This window comes from Colias philodice, chromosome 30 (assembly GCF_061535455.1).
Source record: "Colias philodice isolate Cphi_HAF_F1 chromosome 30, ilColPhil1 Martin Lab GWU primary, whole genome shotgun sequence".
Taxonomy (NCBI): domain Eukaryota; kingdom Metazoa; phylum Arthropoda; class Insecta; order Lepidoptera; family Pieridae; genus Colias; species Colias philodice.
The window spans coordinates 4,161,462-4,176,826 of NC_143115.1; the positions used below are offsets into that span (position 1 = coordinate 4,161,462).

The 15,365-nt window shown below is 34.2% G+C and overlaps 1 protein-coding gene across 2 annotated transcripts in view; it reads right to left on the bottom strand.

Moving 5' to 3' along the window:
- LOC149475490 (scavenger receptor class B member 1-like) overlaps window positions 1–10,249 on the bottom strand; it is an 89,484-nt gene extending 79,235 nt beyond the window's left edge. Inside the window, exons 1-2 of one of the 2 annotated variants that reach the window (XM_089713380.1) lie at window positions 10,069–10,249; window positions 646–772 (exon numbers count right to left, since the gene is read on the bottom strand). In XM_089713380.1, the coding sequence (XP_089569506.1) occupies window positions 646–664 (19 nt within the window). In that variant the 5' untranslated portion in view covers window positions 665–772; window positions 10,069–10,249. Of the gene's footprint in view, window positions 1–645; window positions 773–4,749; window positions 4,836–10,068 lie in introns of those variants that run through there. The other variant, XM_089713378.1, reaches the window with a different exon arrangement.
- Window positions 10,250–15,365: the final 5,116 nt, after the last annotated feature.

Sequence of the window (15,365 nt, forward strand, 5' to 3'; positions counted from 1 at the left end):
TTTTTGTTATTTAAACTAGTTAAAAAACAGTTTAAAAAAGTTCTGTCTTGGACGTCCGTGTGTCTGTATGTGCGGATCCTTTTTCTTGTTAACACGATAGCGACCGAAATACTTTACTAATCGAGTCTTTTTTTTTCTCTTACGCTTGAGTATGCTCAGGAATAGAACCCTTTCATTTTTCAGGGTCTGATTCGATGTGGTTTAATTGTTATTAAATAAACAAAAATAATAATTAATAAATATTTATAAAAAAAAAATTATGAGGCGTGCACTTTTGGATTTTCCAAATTATTTATAAATATTATCGAATAGTGTTAAGCGCATCACACACGGTGAAGATAATGTAAAATATATTATATTACTAGATTTCCGCCCGCGGCTTAGCCCGCGTTTTCCCGTTCCCGTGGGATTTCCGGGATAAAAACTATCCTATGTGTTAATCCAAGTTACCCTCTATATGTGTGCCAAATTTCATTGTAATCGGTTCAGTAGTATTTGCGTGAAAGAGTAACAAACATACATAAACAATACACATACCTACATCAATGCTCACAAACTTTCGCATTTTTAATATTACAGAAAAGGATAGCATGTTTTATTTGGTAAAAACCAAATAATAACTATTAAAATAAAATAAAAACTTACGATTAAAAGAAAATATCATTTTCACAGATACACTTAACTCGAGTTTCACATAAAACAGTTAATATTTACTGATTTAAAGTTATTTCTTGCGTTTTCACAGTTCACTGTAGCACTGGTTTTTATATACCTGGAACAAATAAAAAATATTATAGAAAGCGGTGGTGGTCTGAAGAGAGCATACTTGGGTCGTCCGTCGGGCCGACGGCCAGTTGGTCGACCCAAGTATCGCTGGCGCGATCAAGTGGAGAGGGACTTGAGTAAGCTCCAAGCCAATGACAATTGGCAAGAGACCGCTCACGACCGGGGAAGGTGGAGAGTTCTCGTCTCGGAGGCCAAGACCCACTTCGGGGTTTTAGCGCCACAGGAGTAAGTGAGAGTAAGTATAGAAAGCGGTGGCTTATATTATAGAAAGTAGTGGCTTCCCCGCGTTATAAAAAAAACCCGCATAGTTCCCGTTCCCATGGGATTTCCGGGATAAGACCTATCCTATGTGTTAATACAAGTTACCCTTCATTTTCATCGCTTCAGTAGTATTTGCGTACAAACACATACACAATACACATACATATATACATCCATCATCACAAACTTTGGCATTTATAATTTTAGTAGGATTTTAGCAAGTTAAGAATTTTATGATATAACTAGCTGCTCCGCGCGGTTTCACCCGCGTGGCTCCACTCCTATTGATCTTAGCGTGATGATATATAGCCTATAGCCTTCCTCGATAAATGGGCTATCTAACACCGAAAGAATTTTTCAAATCGGACCAGTAGTTCCCGAGATTAGCGCGTTCAAACAAACAAACAAACTCTTCAGCTTTATAGTGTGAGTATAGATTCATTAAGTATCTATTAAATAGTACATTATAAATACTTTTTAAATAAGAGATGCATTTTTTTTTCAGCTAACTTAGGGCTCAGCAACTTAACTAACTCATAATATGAAATAAATACCTCCTACTGCCATACATATAAAATATATTAAACTTAAATCTATTCTATAATATTGTTAAGGCGTTACCCGGCAATTTCGACTATGTTCAACCTCTATAAAGTCTGGTACAACATAAAGCACAATACCGAAAAAAATATATAAAATAGAATGGTCTTTGATCTTTAATTGCTCGCGAGGAATTTTTTCCAAAGTTAATAGATTTCTAGAAAAAAAATGTGCCGTGGTCATCGATTTTTCCGCAAATACTCTATAAACTTCGTAACCTGCTGACTTAGAGCTCTAAAAATTTTATGTTTAATAAATTATCAGTTACACAACAGTCCCTGACGAGGATTTTTTGTTTCACTGATTAGTACCTATCTTTTTAAATACAAAATGCGAGGAAAAAAGAAGGTGCAGCGGGAGAGGTTTGAGATCCCTCAAGTATGGTCAAGGTTATTAGCGCATGTAAAAGCCTTAATATGTACTTAAACTCTTTATTTAGAACTAGGTTTCCGCCCGCGGCTTCGCCCGCGTTTTCAAAGAAAATCTCGTTCCCGTAGGATTTCCGGGATAAAACCTATCCTATGTCCTTTCTCGGGTATCAAAATATCTCCATACCAATTTTCATGCAAATTGGTTCAGTAGTATTAGGCGTGATTGAGTAACAGACAGACAGACAGAGTTACTTTCGCATTTATAATATTAGTATGGATTTAAACAACTTTAAACAACTCAAATTCAAAAACATTAACAGGCAAGAGGCATAATATTAGGAAAAGACCTGAACAAATCCGAGTGTAAAGCTAGTATGTTTTGTGAATCGCAAAATATTATTTTTATAACTCAATATCGCAGTAACACATTTAAATTCGATAAATGATATCGCGACCTAAATACTCGTTTCCTTAATATGTAGTTTTTGTTTTTATTTTTATGTATAAGTTTTATTGATAGTGCCCCAAAATACATTCGGCCCTATTGCCCCTATTTCGTGTTTTCTCCGCAAGAACCTTCCTTGTGTCTAAAGCCGGCTACTCATGTACCTACCTGCCGCAGGGGAATATTGGAACAATCTCGGTTGCACGGTGGACGGGGCAATTTCAGCTGTTCACTAAATTGCCCCTATACACATCACAATTAAGGAGCCAATTAAGAGTGCAATCCCAATATTTCCCCTGCTGCAGGTAGGTGAGTAGACGGTTTTAAAAGGGCCGAATTGGTAGGGCACACACACACACGCAACTGATTTTTAACACGCTCTTATTAGCTTCACCTGTATGTTTGTAACCGACATGTGTGTATATATCGATATAGACCCACTTTTAAAGGTCAGATTTCAGTTGAAACTTTCCGCCCGCGGATTCGCCCGCGTTTTCAAAGAAAGACCCGTGAAAGAGTAACAAAATTAGTAGGATTTTATTACATACTATGCACTGTTATTATAGATATGTTTTGTTTAATTAAAATACAGATAAATTCAAATTTCAAAACTCGTTTTATTAAAGGCTAAAGTATCTTTTGACTCAATAAATTATTAGAAATAAGCTTTGATTAAATCTTAATCTTAATACTATTATAAAGGCGAAAGTTTGTATGGATGTATGGATGTTTGTTACTCTTTCACGTAAAAACTACTGAACCGATTACAATGAAATTTAGCACACATATAGAGGGTAACTTGGATTAACACATAGGATAGGTTTTATCCCGGAAATCCCACGGGAACGGGAACTATGCTGGTTTTTCTAAGAAAACGCGGGCGAAGCTTTCCGCCCGCGGATTCGCCCGCGTTTTCAAAGAAAGACCCGTGAAAGAGTAACAAAATTAGTAGGATTTTAATACAGTATCTTACTATGCACTGTTATTATAGATATGTTTTGTTTAATTAAAATACAAATAAATTCAAAACTCGTTTTATTAAAGGCTAAAATCTTTTGACTCAATAAATTATTAAAAATAAGCTTTGATTAAATAAATTATAATATTAAATTTGTATAATAAGAAAAAAATATTGACATGTGCTCGTTGTTTTATAATAAATATTATAACAAGATTATAACCATTTATTTTACTTATTTTTTTTATAAATCGCACACAAAAATGTCATAAAAAACGATACGAATTGATTCATAATAAAAATTATTATGTACTTAAAACTATTTTTTGCGGTACATTTAAAAACTCGAAAATATAAAAAACATATGTTAGACGATCGTTTTTAGGGTTCCGTACCCAAAGGGTAAAACGAGACCCTGTTACTAAGCCTCCGCTGTCTGTCTGTCTGTCTCCAGGCTGTATCTCATAAACCGTGATAGCTAGAAAGCTGGAATTTTCACAAATGATGTATTTCCGTTGCCGCTATAACAACAAATATGTACTAAAAATTAAAAATTATTTTCTATTATAGATAAAAAATCCGTATGATATTACGGACTCGCACTTGGCCGGTTTTTTAACTACGTCTGTTCAGGCGTTTAGGAGCTTTGGTGAAAAAACAAACGCACACACAGAACGTTGAATAAAAAAGTACTTTTAATTATTTGCCTTACTTTTAACTTTAACATGTTTGAAAATAAATAAAAAACCTAATATTTCGCACCCATTTTTTTTTGTTCCTCAAAATTATACGTTATCTGTCTTAAATGTGGGATTTATAATTCGATTACAATATAAGTTTTAAATGTGTTGAAAATTCAATTGGGATACAATTCACATCATGTTTTTATTTGCCAAAAATTTCCTCCAAATTCATCAAGTATCAATATTACGATTTTTTATTATTTAAGTTTTAAACATAAAAATTAAAATATTTTGTTTATTTTTTATTTACTCACACTAGTATTTTTGACCGCCTCCTCGGTACAGTGGTTGACGCGTGAGCGTAACACCGAGGGGTCCTGGGTTCGATTCCCCGTGGAGATGAAGAAAAAAAGAAATGTCTTGGTCTGGCAGGACACAGAAGGCTGATCACCTACTTGTCCCTAAAGAAAATCGATCAGTGAAACAGATGTTTAATGCATCGGCCCCTTACCCCACTAGGGGACATGGGACTTCACTTTTACATTAGTATTTACACATTAATGATTTTACAGACACTTTTTTTTAGTTTTTTTACATAAATAAAAAATATTTTTTTTATAAAAAAAAAACTTTTTATTTACTCACGTAAAAACTCTCCCCACAAACCACATAATCACACAAACTATTTATTTATTATATATTATATTATTATATAACGAATGGCCGATCCCAACGCGGTCTACAAGACTAATAAACAATGTAGGTTACACTGTCCACTGATAAGTATATAATATATAATATTATATTTACTAATATATAACGTAGGGTTGTCGACACAAGAAATAATTTATCTATACTAATATTATAAAGCTGAAGAGTTTGTTTGTTTGTTTGTTTGTTTGAACGCGCTAATCTCGGGAACTACTGGTCCGATTTGAAAAATTCTTTCGGTATTAGATAGCTCATTTATCGAGGAAGGCTATAGGCTATATACCATCACGCTACGACTAACAGGAGAGGAGCCACGGGGGTGAAACCGCGCGGAGCGGCTAGTTTAACATAGGGGAATTATAAAACGAGCGAACAAAAAAAACTTTGCGACTGATGATGACATACTGTTTTAATAACTTGAGCGGTATGAATTTGACTAAGCGAAAAATTAACTAAACTGACGACGAATATTGATTTATAATAAAATCCAGAACGAGCTTACAAAAAGTGGATTGTGATAAATACATTTCAGATATTAAAATTTTATCCGAGCGACTTCATTACTAAGTGAGCGACTGGAAATACAGAGAGGGCAACTTCAATATTAAGATAGATTCGATTTTTCTAAGCGAGGTTATACTTAGCGAACTACTAAAAAGTTCACTTTGAGCAAAGTTTTGTAAGCTGCTTTATTAATGATTATTGGTTACTGATATTCTATTTGAGGGCTTATGTTTTTTATTTTGATACGCTTTTTTAATGAAAACTACAGATTTTTAAATGCGCGCGAATTCGAATGGGGGCGGGGCGACGAATCGACTGGCAAAAAGGATCGTGCGACTGTCCCGAATTTTTCAATAGATATGTATGTGTCGTGGCCATATCGTAGATTTGCTCATTTCATGAAATGGCCAACATAGTTTGATCGTCGTTATTGTGTCGATTTGGTCATCGACATTAAATTTGGCCAGATCGTATAAAATATCTTAGAGAGTCCATAAAACATTAAAAATTCAGAATATTTTAAGTTAGTGCCGCGGTAGCGCCGGCGAATACCAGAAGCGAATGGTTTTTTCAATAGAAAACAGTTAGGTTAGGTTAGGTTAGACTTTAATAAACAACGCACGAGCCGAGCGAGCAAAGCGAGCGTGCCGCGGCAGCGGCCGGCGAGTGCCAGAAGCGAATCGCTTTTAAAAAACAAACAAAAATGGTCGCATTTCGTGCATGCATATTACTTTATTTTTACGGAGTTCATTGTTTTATTTAATTACCCTTATATTTCAATAATAAAATTGCTCAACTAATAGAATAGTGTTTCTTCAAATAGTTATTTCATATTATTTTTATTTTTTAAATGTGAGCTCATTATACTCTGCTCATTAGTGTATTTTTCAAAGTGGTTTATGTATTCGAAACACTTCATTTAAGATAAAATGCCGCTCAGTATAAAAAATACATTTGCCAAATATTGAAAAAAATGCAGGACGTAACGTTGACACTCAACCAAATATTAGGTCGCTCAAATATTATGAAGCTGCTCATTTTGTATTTTAAGTAACTCAAATTAATGTTTGTAAGTTGCTGTTCTGTTGATTTCTCGTCACTCGAAGTCAGTCGCTCACTTAGTAATTCTATAACCCAAATTAATTAATTTTGACACTTAGAACTGTAATTTACAGTCACTCGTTTTATTGCTACCCTTTAACATATAGAGAAGAAGCTGCAAGACAGACCCGGAAAATGTAATAGAGCCTACTTGGTAAAGAATTAAAAAAAATGTGTGCGTGTACTATAATAGTGTACACACGTAAGAAGTAAAACTTCTTTATCACCTTATTTTTCAAAAAATAATTTACTATATGCAACTTTACAGAAATACGTCGAATCACGCGTGGTAGGGATAAGAAAAAGATGGCGCGTAACGAAAAAATGTTACACTAAATTTTTTTCCAACCCCGATAAAGAAGTTTCACTTCAATAAACTCAAAAAGCAACTTAATTAAAAATTCCTTTACAATTAGATAGCTGCATCTTTAATTGTAACAATCACAAAAGATATCAATTAAAATAATAAGTTTAGACTAGCATAAACCCGCGGTTTTACTCGTGTGGTAGGTACTGGTAGTCGGACAAAAAGTTTCCTATGTTCTAATCCAGACTATAATCTATCTCTGTACCAAATTTCATCCAGATCCCTTATGCTGTTTATGTGTGATAGAGTAACAAACATCCATCAATAATCACACATATTTTATAGGTGAAAATGTTAAAAAACTATTTAAATCTTCTTATAATAGAATGTGATTAGGATAAGTCAATCTTATCCTACTAATATTATAAATGTGAAAGTTTGTGAGGATGTGTATATGTGTGTTTGTTACTCTTTCACGCAAATACTACTGAACAGATTACAATGAAATTTAGCACACATATAGAAGGTAACTTGGATTAACACATAGGAAAGGTTTTATCCCGGAAATACCACGGGCACGGGAACTATGCGGGTTTTTATTTGAAAACGTTAAATATGTCGTTATTTGTACACAAAATAAATTAAAAAATGCTTTCTTTCTTTTGAAGTAAATACGTAGGTAAATACTAAATAGATAACTACATCTTCACTACATAGTATAAAACAAAGTCGCTTTCTCTGTCCCTATGTCCCTTTGTATGCTTAAATCTTTAAAACTACGCAACGGATTTTGATGCGGTTTTTTAATAGATAGAGTGATTCAAGAGGAAGGTATATAATTTATTAAATTTTTGACAAAGCGGGCGAAGCCGCGTGCTGAAAGCTAGTACATGATAAACCTTAATAAATAGTACCTATCTAAAAAATTATTGTTTTTAATTTTTAAACTAAATGTCTGATGTGTATATCACAAAATTAAATTAAAATATAATATTTGCTTTAGGCAACCCTATATTTCTGCAAAAAAAAACATATTAAATTACTCTAATAAAATTAGGTATCTGTCAGACGAGTCTTATTAAAACCGGTTCAGCCGTATGGAAAATTATTAACGACAAACAGTCAAATAGAATATATTATATTTTTTATTAATAACCTATATATTTAATAATAATTAGCTATATGATTGATATGGACTATAAATACTTACAAAATTAAAAACACTTTTATTTCTACCTTACATTTTCATTAATTTACTAGCTTTCCGCCCGCGGCTTCGCCCGCTTTGTCTAAAACCTAATAAATTATATACAAACACCTTCCTCTTGAATCACTCTATCTATTAAAAAAATACCGCATCGAAATCCGTTGCGTAGTTTTAAAGATTTAAGCATACATAGAAACCGAGAAAGCGACTTTGTTTTATACTATGTAGTGACTAGATTTTCCACAATTTTTATTCACTTACTATTAATAAAATATACTTAAGAGCGCATATTCTATTTAACGCAAGTCAAAAACTCCGCGATCTATTACGATAGATCGCGGCTTGCGCTATCATTTTACTATGAACAGCATAGGTCCACAGGAGAGCGCCGAGCAACATGTCCTCTCTCTGGAAAGGCTCGCTGCCGACTGATTTTAATCGGCAGTGTGACCAGATTAAATTTTACAAAAATACCGAGGCACCTCAAAAAAATACTGAAATATACCGACTTACATATGACAGATATACCAATAAAAATACTGATTTTCTTAACACGTTTTAATTATTCATCCTCACAATAAATGTTAGTTTTATAGATGCTTATCTACTTTGCAGATTCGCATTGCATGCTTTACAAAATGCGGTGAACTCATCATCCATATATAACGTGAAAGCCACAAAGAAAATTCCGGAATTTGTTCCCACTTCGCTAAATAACTTTGCTGAAAACTAGATACGCTGTCCTGATGAATGCAACTAAGTAAATAAAAACAACGAAAATCGCGTTCTATATTTTATATGATGACAAAAACCATCTTCTATTTTGGGGAAATTCCCGAATTATCGAAAGAAAGTCCTCAAATATTAAGTCGAGTGCAGAAGAGACAATCATCTCACTTGAACCGTATTAGACGATTTTATACTAGTAATAAAATATCTTATATGTTTTACTACTATCTATTCATCCAACTGAAAACTTAAAAACTAGACTTTGTTTTGAAAATTATAGATAAACTAGCATTCCTTCCCGAATTCATCCGGGTAAACTGATATTCATGAAATACAAGGGATTTCAATGTATGCAATCTGGAAATTACGCTCTATCTAATGGTGCAAACCTCATTAAAATCGGTCCAGCAGTTGTAAAGTTTTAGGCGAACATACATTCTGCAACTCTGATTTATACTATGTATTGATTGATAATTGTAAAGGTAGTATTACAATACTACAACGCCGGCGACGGCCGTCTTTCTTGTCACATCTGTAACTTACTCATCTTTGCTCATAGATAACATTTATAAATCCGAAAAAGTCCCCAATGTTCGCGTTCCGGGGAATTCCGCAAACATTGTCGCAACTTTCAGACGATCACGCACGACGGTGTTGCCATAACGTCAACCAAAATATACCCAAAAATACTGACTTCCAGCAATATACCTAAAAATATACCGATGTTCGGAAAAGTCGATGAAATATACTGAAAAAGTATTAAAATACTGAATCTGGTCACACTGTTAATCGGGTCGCGCGCAGTGTTTTATAGTACTTTAAAAAAAATTGTAGAAAAATAATAGAGGTACCTTAGTTGATTTTTTAAATTTTATCTTATAAGTAAGACATTCTTTTATTGCAATATGTATAAATTATATTCAATAAAGTCAAATATCTTGGTGAAAATAATAATTTTGTCGACTATAATTTCTAAAAAAATTCACATTGTTCGGATTTTAATTTCGTAAGTTAGGAGTCCAAAATAAAAAAATCTTTTAACTAACTATTTTAATAAGGATTTTTGCAGTTAGTTAAAAATAATTGTGTGTTAGATCTGTCAGCAATTTCAGATATTTTTAGCTTCGAAATTGACACTAAAAGTGAAATCAAGTAATCATCGGATCAGTTATCTTGATGGTATTCAGAAATACTTTATTAATTGAAAAAAACTCTTAACTAACTACATAGACAATAAAATTTCCTAAAATTATTAGTAATTCATATGTTTGTAAGATAAGTGGTTGATGGACAATCTGGTTTGAAAAATCACATATTTGAGCCAAACAGCGCACGGACCGCGTACACAGCCTTAAGTACATTACATCCTTTATTTTGAAATTCTTTGTAAAACGTCAAATCTCACCTAATTAGGAATGTGCACTTAAATTTAAACAACAATATGAAATCAAGCTTTTTATTTCCCACTAACTGCTTCCCGCGGTTTCACCCCCGTGGCTCCACTCCTGTTGGTCGTAGCGTGATGATATATAGCCTATATCCTTCCTCGATAAATGGGCTATCTAACACCGAAAGAATTTAGACGCTCGCACCGGCACCACTCGTAGTAAAACCTGAAAAAATAAAGCCTACGTCAATACAATACAACAAGAACAAGACAAGTCAACAAGTCAATACAAAATAAGTGTAGTTTTCAACTATTTTTAAAGTTCAAAACATCGAGGAAATTACTGAAAATTGGAAAATTGTATAAAGCACCGATTTCAAGATTATGTTAAAAAAAATGTTGTGTGGTTTTATGAAACCACGGTAAAAGTGAAACTGTTCGAAAATCGAACGGTTCCGAACACTGCTTTGTGTAGCGCATGTCGCGTGACGGTCGGCTGCCGAGTAGGTATACCTACTCGGCAGCCGCGATACACGCGACATGCGCTACACAGACCAAAAAGTTTGAGTTTCACTTTAAAATTTAATACATCCTATCCTCTTCTATCCTATCCTATCCTACTAATATTATAAATGCGAAAGTTTGTGAGGATAGCCGATAGACATCCATCCTCACAAACTTTCGTGTATGTATGTTGGTTACTCTTTTATGCAAATACTATTGAACAGTATCTACACACGCTAAAAACAAGCTTTTTTGGCAGTCGGTTAAAAACTTCCCTTACACTTTTGACTATATTAATTTTTCCTATATCATAGCATATTATTTAGGTACTTGAGTAGGTCACATGACGTCACAAAGTTAATGCCCATATCGATTATTGACTAATTGCCAACTTGAAGTAAACATTTACACAACATAATTGTTGGAATGCATTTTAACTGATTTTAAACATTATTTGCTTTGAAACTAGTTGTAAAATATGGCTTTGTTTGCTTTGGCATCACTACATTTGAGATAGAGTAATCCACTCTATTTCTTTTAAAAAATCCTCCCATAATACCTTTATTAGCGGTGGCCTGTGCTCCCGCATTGCTCCGCTCCTGGTTCGTCTTAGGGTGATGATATATAGCCTATAACCTTCCTCGATAAATGGGCTATCTAACACCGAAATAATGTTTCAAATCGGACCAGTAGTTCCTGAGACAAACAAACAAAGAAGCTCTTCAGCTTTATAATATTAGTATAGATTATGATTATGAAAAAAAAAGTAACATTATCCTATTGTTGTATTTATTATTTAAAAAAAATGTATTAGTAGCCGTTTTTCAAGTAGGTATGAGCTTAGGTATTTTGAAATGTATGAGTCTTCACTACATAGTATAAAACAAAGTCGCTTGCTCTGTCCCTAAGTCCCTTTTTAGCTTAAATCTTTAAAACTACGCAACGGATTTTGATGTGGATTTTTTTTAATACCTATATAGTGATTCTCGACGTAGGTTTTAGTATGTAATTTATTAGGTTTTAGACAAAGCGGGCAAAGCCGCGGGCGGTAAGCTAGTATTATATAAGATGCTTTCTGTCAAGTGACAATTTCTTGAAGATGACCTTAGTAGAAAACTTAAATCCTACCAAAAACATTTTCATGTAAAATGTTGCCAAGACGAGCCCATATGACTCGCACTGTCAAAAAGTTATCAGATCTCATGTAGAGCCAAGCTTCTAAAACTACACGCCCTAACTCTACAAGGCCTAACTTCACAAACTCTACACCTTGGTCAAAATATGTGGCTTGGCCATTTCGCTACATTCACATCGGCGTAAGGTGAAAAATTAATTCACCGTTCATTACTTTTGTGTTATACAATAGTTCTTGTAGTAACGAACGGCCAAGCCACATATTTTGACTACAGGTCTCATACAAACTCCCATCCCCTATCAGGGGTTGGGAGATGAAAGTTACAAGTTTTATAATTTTTTTGTTGTTTGTGTGCTAATACTAGCTTACATACAAAATTTCAGCTTTCTAGGACATTAGGAAATACCTTAAGAATTTTGATGATCATCAGTGAGTCAGTGACGAAATTAGCGTTTTTTAGATATAAATAAAATCTGAAGTATAAAAGCTAATGTAATTAAAACTTAATATGTTCAATAAGTCCACTATTGACAATATATCCCGAAAATTTTGTTGATCTAGCATAATCCAAACCCAAGTTATGAGGGTTCAAAAAAACGTCGAAGCGCTTCGAGAAAAGGTAGGTAGTGCCCGTGCGTTTCGCTTGGCTCGTCTTGGCGGGGGCACTACCGTGCCCCCAGATATCTTTAACAGTGAAATACCTCTATTTTGGTTTCAATTAATTTATTTAAATAAGGAGTTTTTACTCAAATTTTTAAGTCGAAATTAAATGCAATATTTGCTTCTTATTTAAGAAAAATTATTTATATAATATTTTTTGAATGCAAATCAAAAGTTTTTTTTAAACTATTATAATCCTAATAAGTTCAATTTAATATTTCTTGATATCATTCATTATATAATCCGATTAATAATATAATAATAAAAAATAATGATGAATAAAATCAAGAAATTATATTAGTTATTATAAAAGTTGGGATAATAGGGAAAATTAATGCAATTTCTACATCAAAAATTAAAAAAATAATTGTAATTAGAAAAAAATGTAAAGAAAAAGGAATTCGAGGTAATAAAGCTTCTGGACGCACATAAAATCACTTAGACAGAATAATAAAGGTTACCCCAATACTATGACCTATATGAATAGCAGCTACAACAACGCGACTGAAGTATGTTCTGCTTTTAGCCAGCATTTCGAAAGCGTTTTTAAAAACCCTGCTAACTCATATGAAAATTACCTCCTTCCATCGTCTTGCTTGAACAATGAATTGATTTCTCAAATTAAAATAGACGCAACTGAAATTAAACATATTTTAAAAAGTCTCAAAACAAATAAAGGCGCTGGTAGTGATGGAATACCCCCAGTGTTCTTAAAAAAATGTGCTGATTCTTTATGCTTTCCCTTGTCTATTATTTTTAATTTGTCTGTCAACCAGTATGGAGAGTTTCCTGCCAAGTGGAAAGAGGCACTTATAGTTCCAATACATAAGTGTGCGTCCACACTGAATGCGCGGTGGCGGCGGCCTAGGCGGGCGCGACGAGCGGGCGCTCGCGGTGGCCACACCGACGCGCGAGCTCAAGTAGCGGTTCGACGTTTTTCGGGTGTTGCAAACTTTGGACGATTTGCTATTTTTACTGGACAGTCCGATTTTGAGATGAGATCATTATAGAAGTTGTACACGAAATAAATAAAACAGAGGAATAACGGGTGAATCTTATATGAAGAATTGAGATTATACCCTACAAAATTACTGTGGTGTATATAAGTGTTTTAGATTGAATCGCACTTATAAATAAAGAAGTTTCACTTCAACAATTAAGTATTTACCGCTATTTTACGAAAAACAATAAAGGATATAATATAAGAAGTCGAGCGACAAGACCGAACTGGTTTGATACCCCCGCCGTCCGCGCATTGGGTCGCTTGCTGACTGGGCCCGTAGTGTGGCCAGAACGCGCGGATAGGAGAGTTTGAAAACTACGCGCGCTGGCTCGCTCATTACCGTCGCACTAGGCTTCCGCCATAGTCATTTCAATGTGGACAAAGGCGCGTTTCATACGTTTGATATTTCGCGCCCGCCGTCGCAACCGCGCTAGGCTCGCAGTGTGGACCTGCACTAAGAGTGGACCAAGAAACCAGATTGTAAACTACAGGCCCATATCTATCCTGAATTCGTTAGGTAAAATTTTCGAGATCGTTATTCATAAACGCATCTCACCACTTGTCTATAAATTTATACCACCTCAGCAGCATGGCTTTATGAAAAAACGTTCCACTGTCACTAACTTATCCGTTTTAATTAATTATACTTTTGATGAAATGAACAATGGACGGCAAGTAGACGTAATCTACACGGACTTTGAAAAAGCTTTCGATCATGTCGATCACATTATTCTTCAAAATAAACTTTACGCACTTGGTATAAGAGGTGACCTACACAGATGGATTTGTTCTTACATAGTAAACAGAACACAGGCGGTAGTTTTGGGTTCTGCTAGGAGGGACTTTGTGGGCATAGTATCTGGGGTACCCCAAGGATCTATTCTCGGGCCATTGCTGTACAATGCCTACTTATTTGACATATTTACCTGCATACAACACGTGCGCTACTTAATGTACGCCGATGATAAAAAAATTTACTACGGAATTGAATCCGTCGAACACTGCCGCCTAATTCAAAGTGACTTAGATAGACTGGCAGCATATTATATTAAGAATCGTATAAGTGTAAATGTTAATAAATGCCAAAAAATCACTTTTAGTAGGAAAAAATATCCAATAAAATTTGAATATAAAATAAACGATGTTTTGATAAAAGAAGTGAACTGTGTACGTGATCTAGGCGTATCGCTAGATTCAAAATTGATTACGTCGGAACATATTGACATCATTGTAAATAAAGCCTATAAACAACTTGGTTTCATAAAGCGATCATGTAAAGATTTTAACAGCATAAATTGTATAAAATCTCTATATTCGGCCTATATTCGAAGCATACTCGACTACACGTCGAGTATTTGGTCTCCCAGCTACGCCGTATACATAGATAGAATAGAATCAATACAAAAAAGGTTTCTCAGGTTTTTAAGCTTTAAAAACTTTACTTATTTTGACAGCTATGATGAAGCTTGTGTCCGCTACGAAATAGAACCGCTAGAAATACGACGTAAACGAAGTGATCTAATGTTACTTCACGCATTATGGAATAACCACATTGACTGCTCAGAATTGCTTGAATCGATGCAATTGAATGTACCAGGTTTTCGTACGCGTCAGACTAACTTATTTTACATCCCTAAAGTTAATACTAATTATGCACGAAACGGTGTGTTAAATCGCATTATGCGTGTATACAACGCAGAGTACACAAGTGCTGACATTTTCCTACTCTCTAAACAACGCTTTGCTAATGAAATATGTAAAAAAAATGGTTTTTTAAACAAGCACTAGCACACACGCACACACCTACACGCACGCACACGCACACGCACACACACACACACTCTCACACACACACACACACACACACACACACTCATTATGTTATGTTTTTTATTAATATTATTGTTACTAGTTTATAGTCTATTCTTGAGAATGATATTATGTTGTAATCCTTATTGGCTATTTGTTCAGTTCATCAGCAAAAAAGTGGTCTTGTTAAATGTAAAGCTGTTG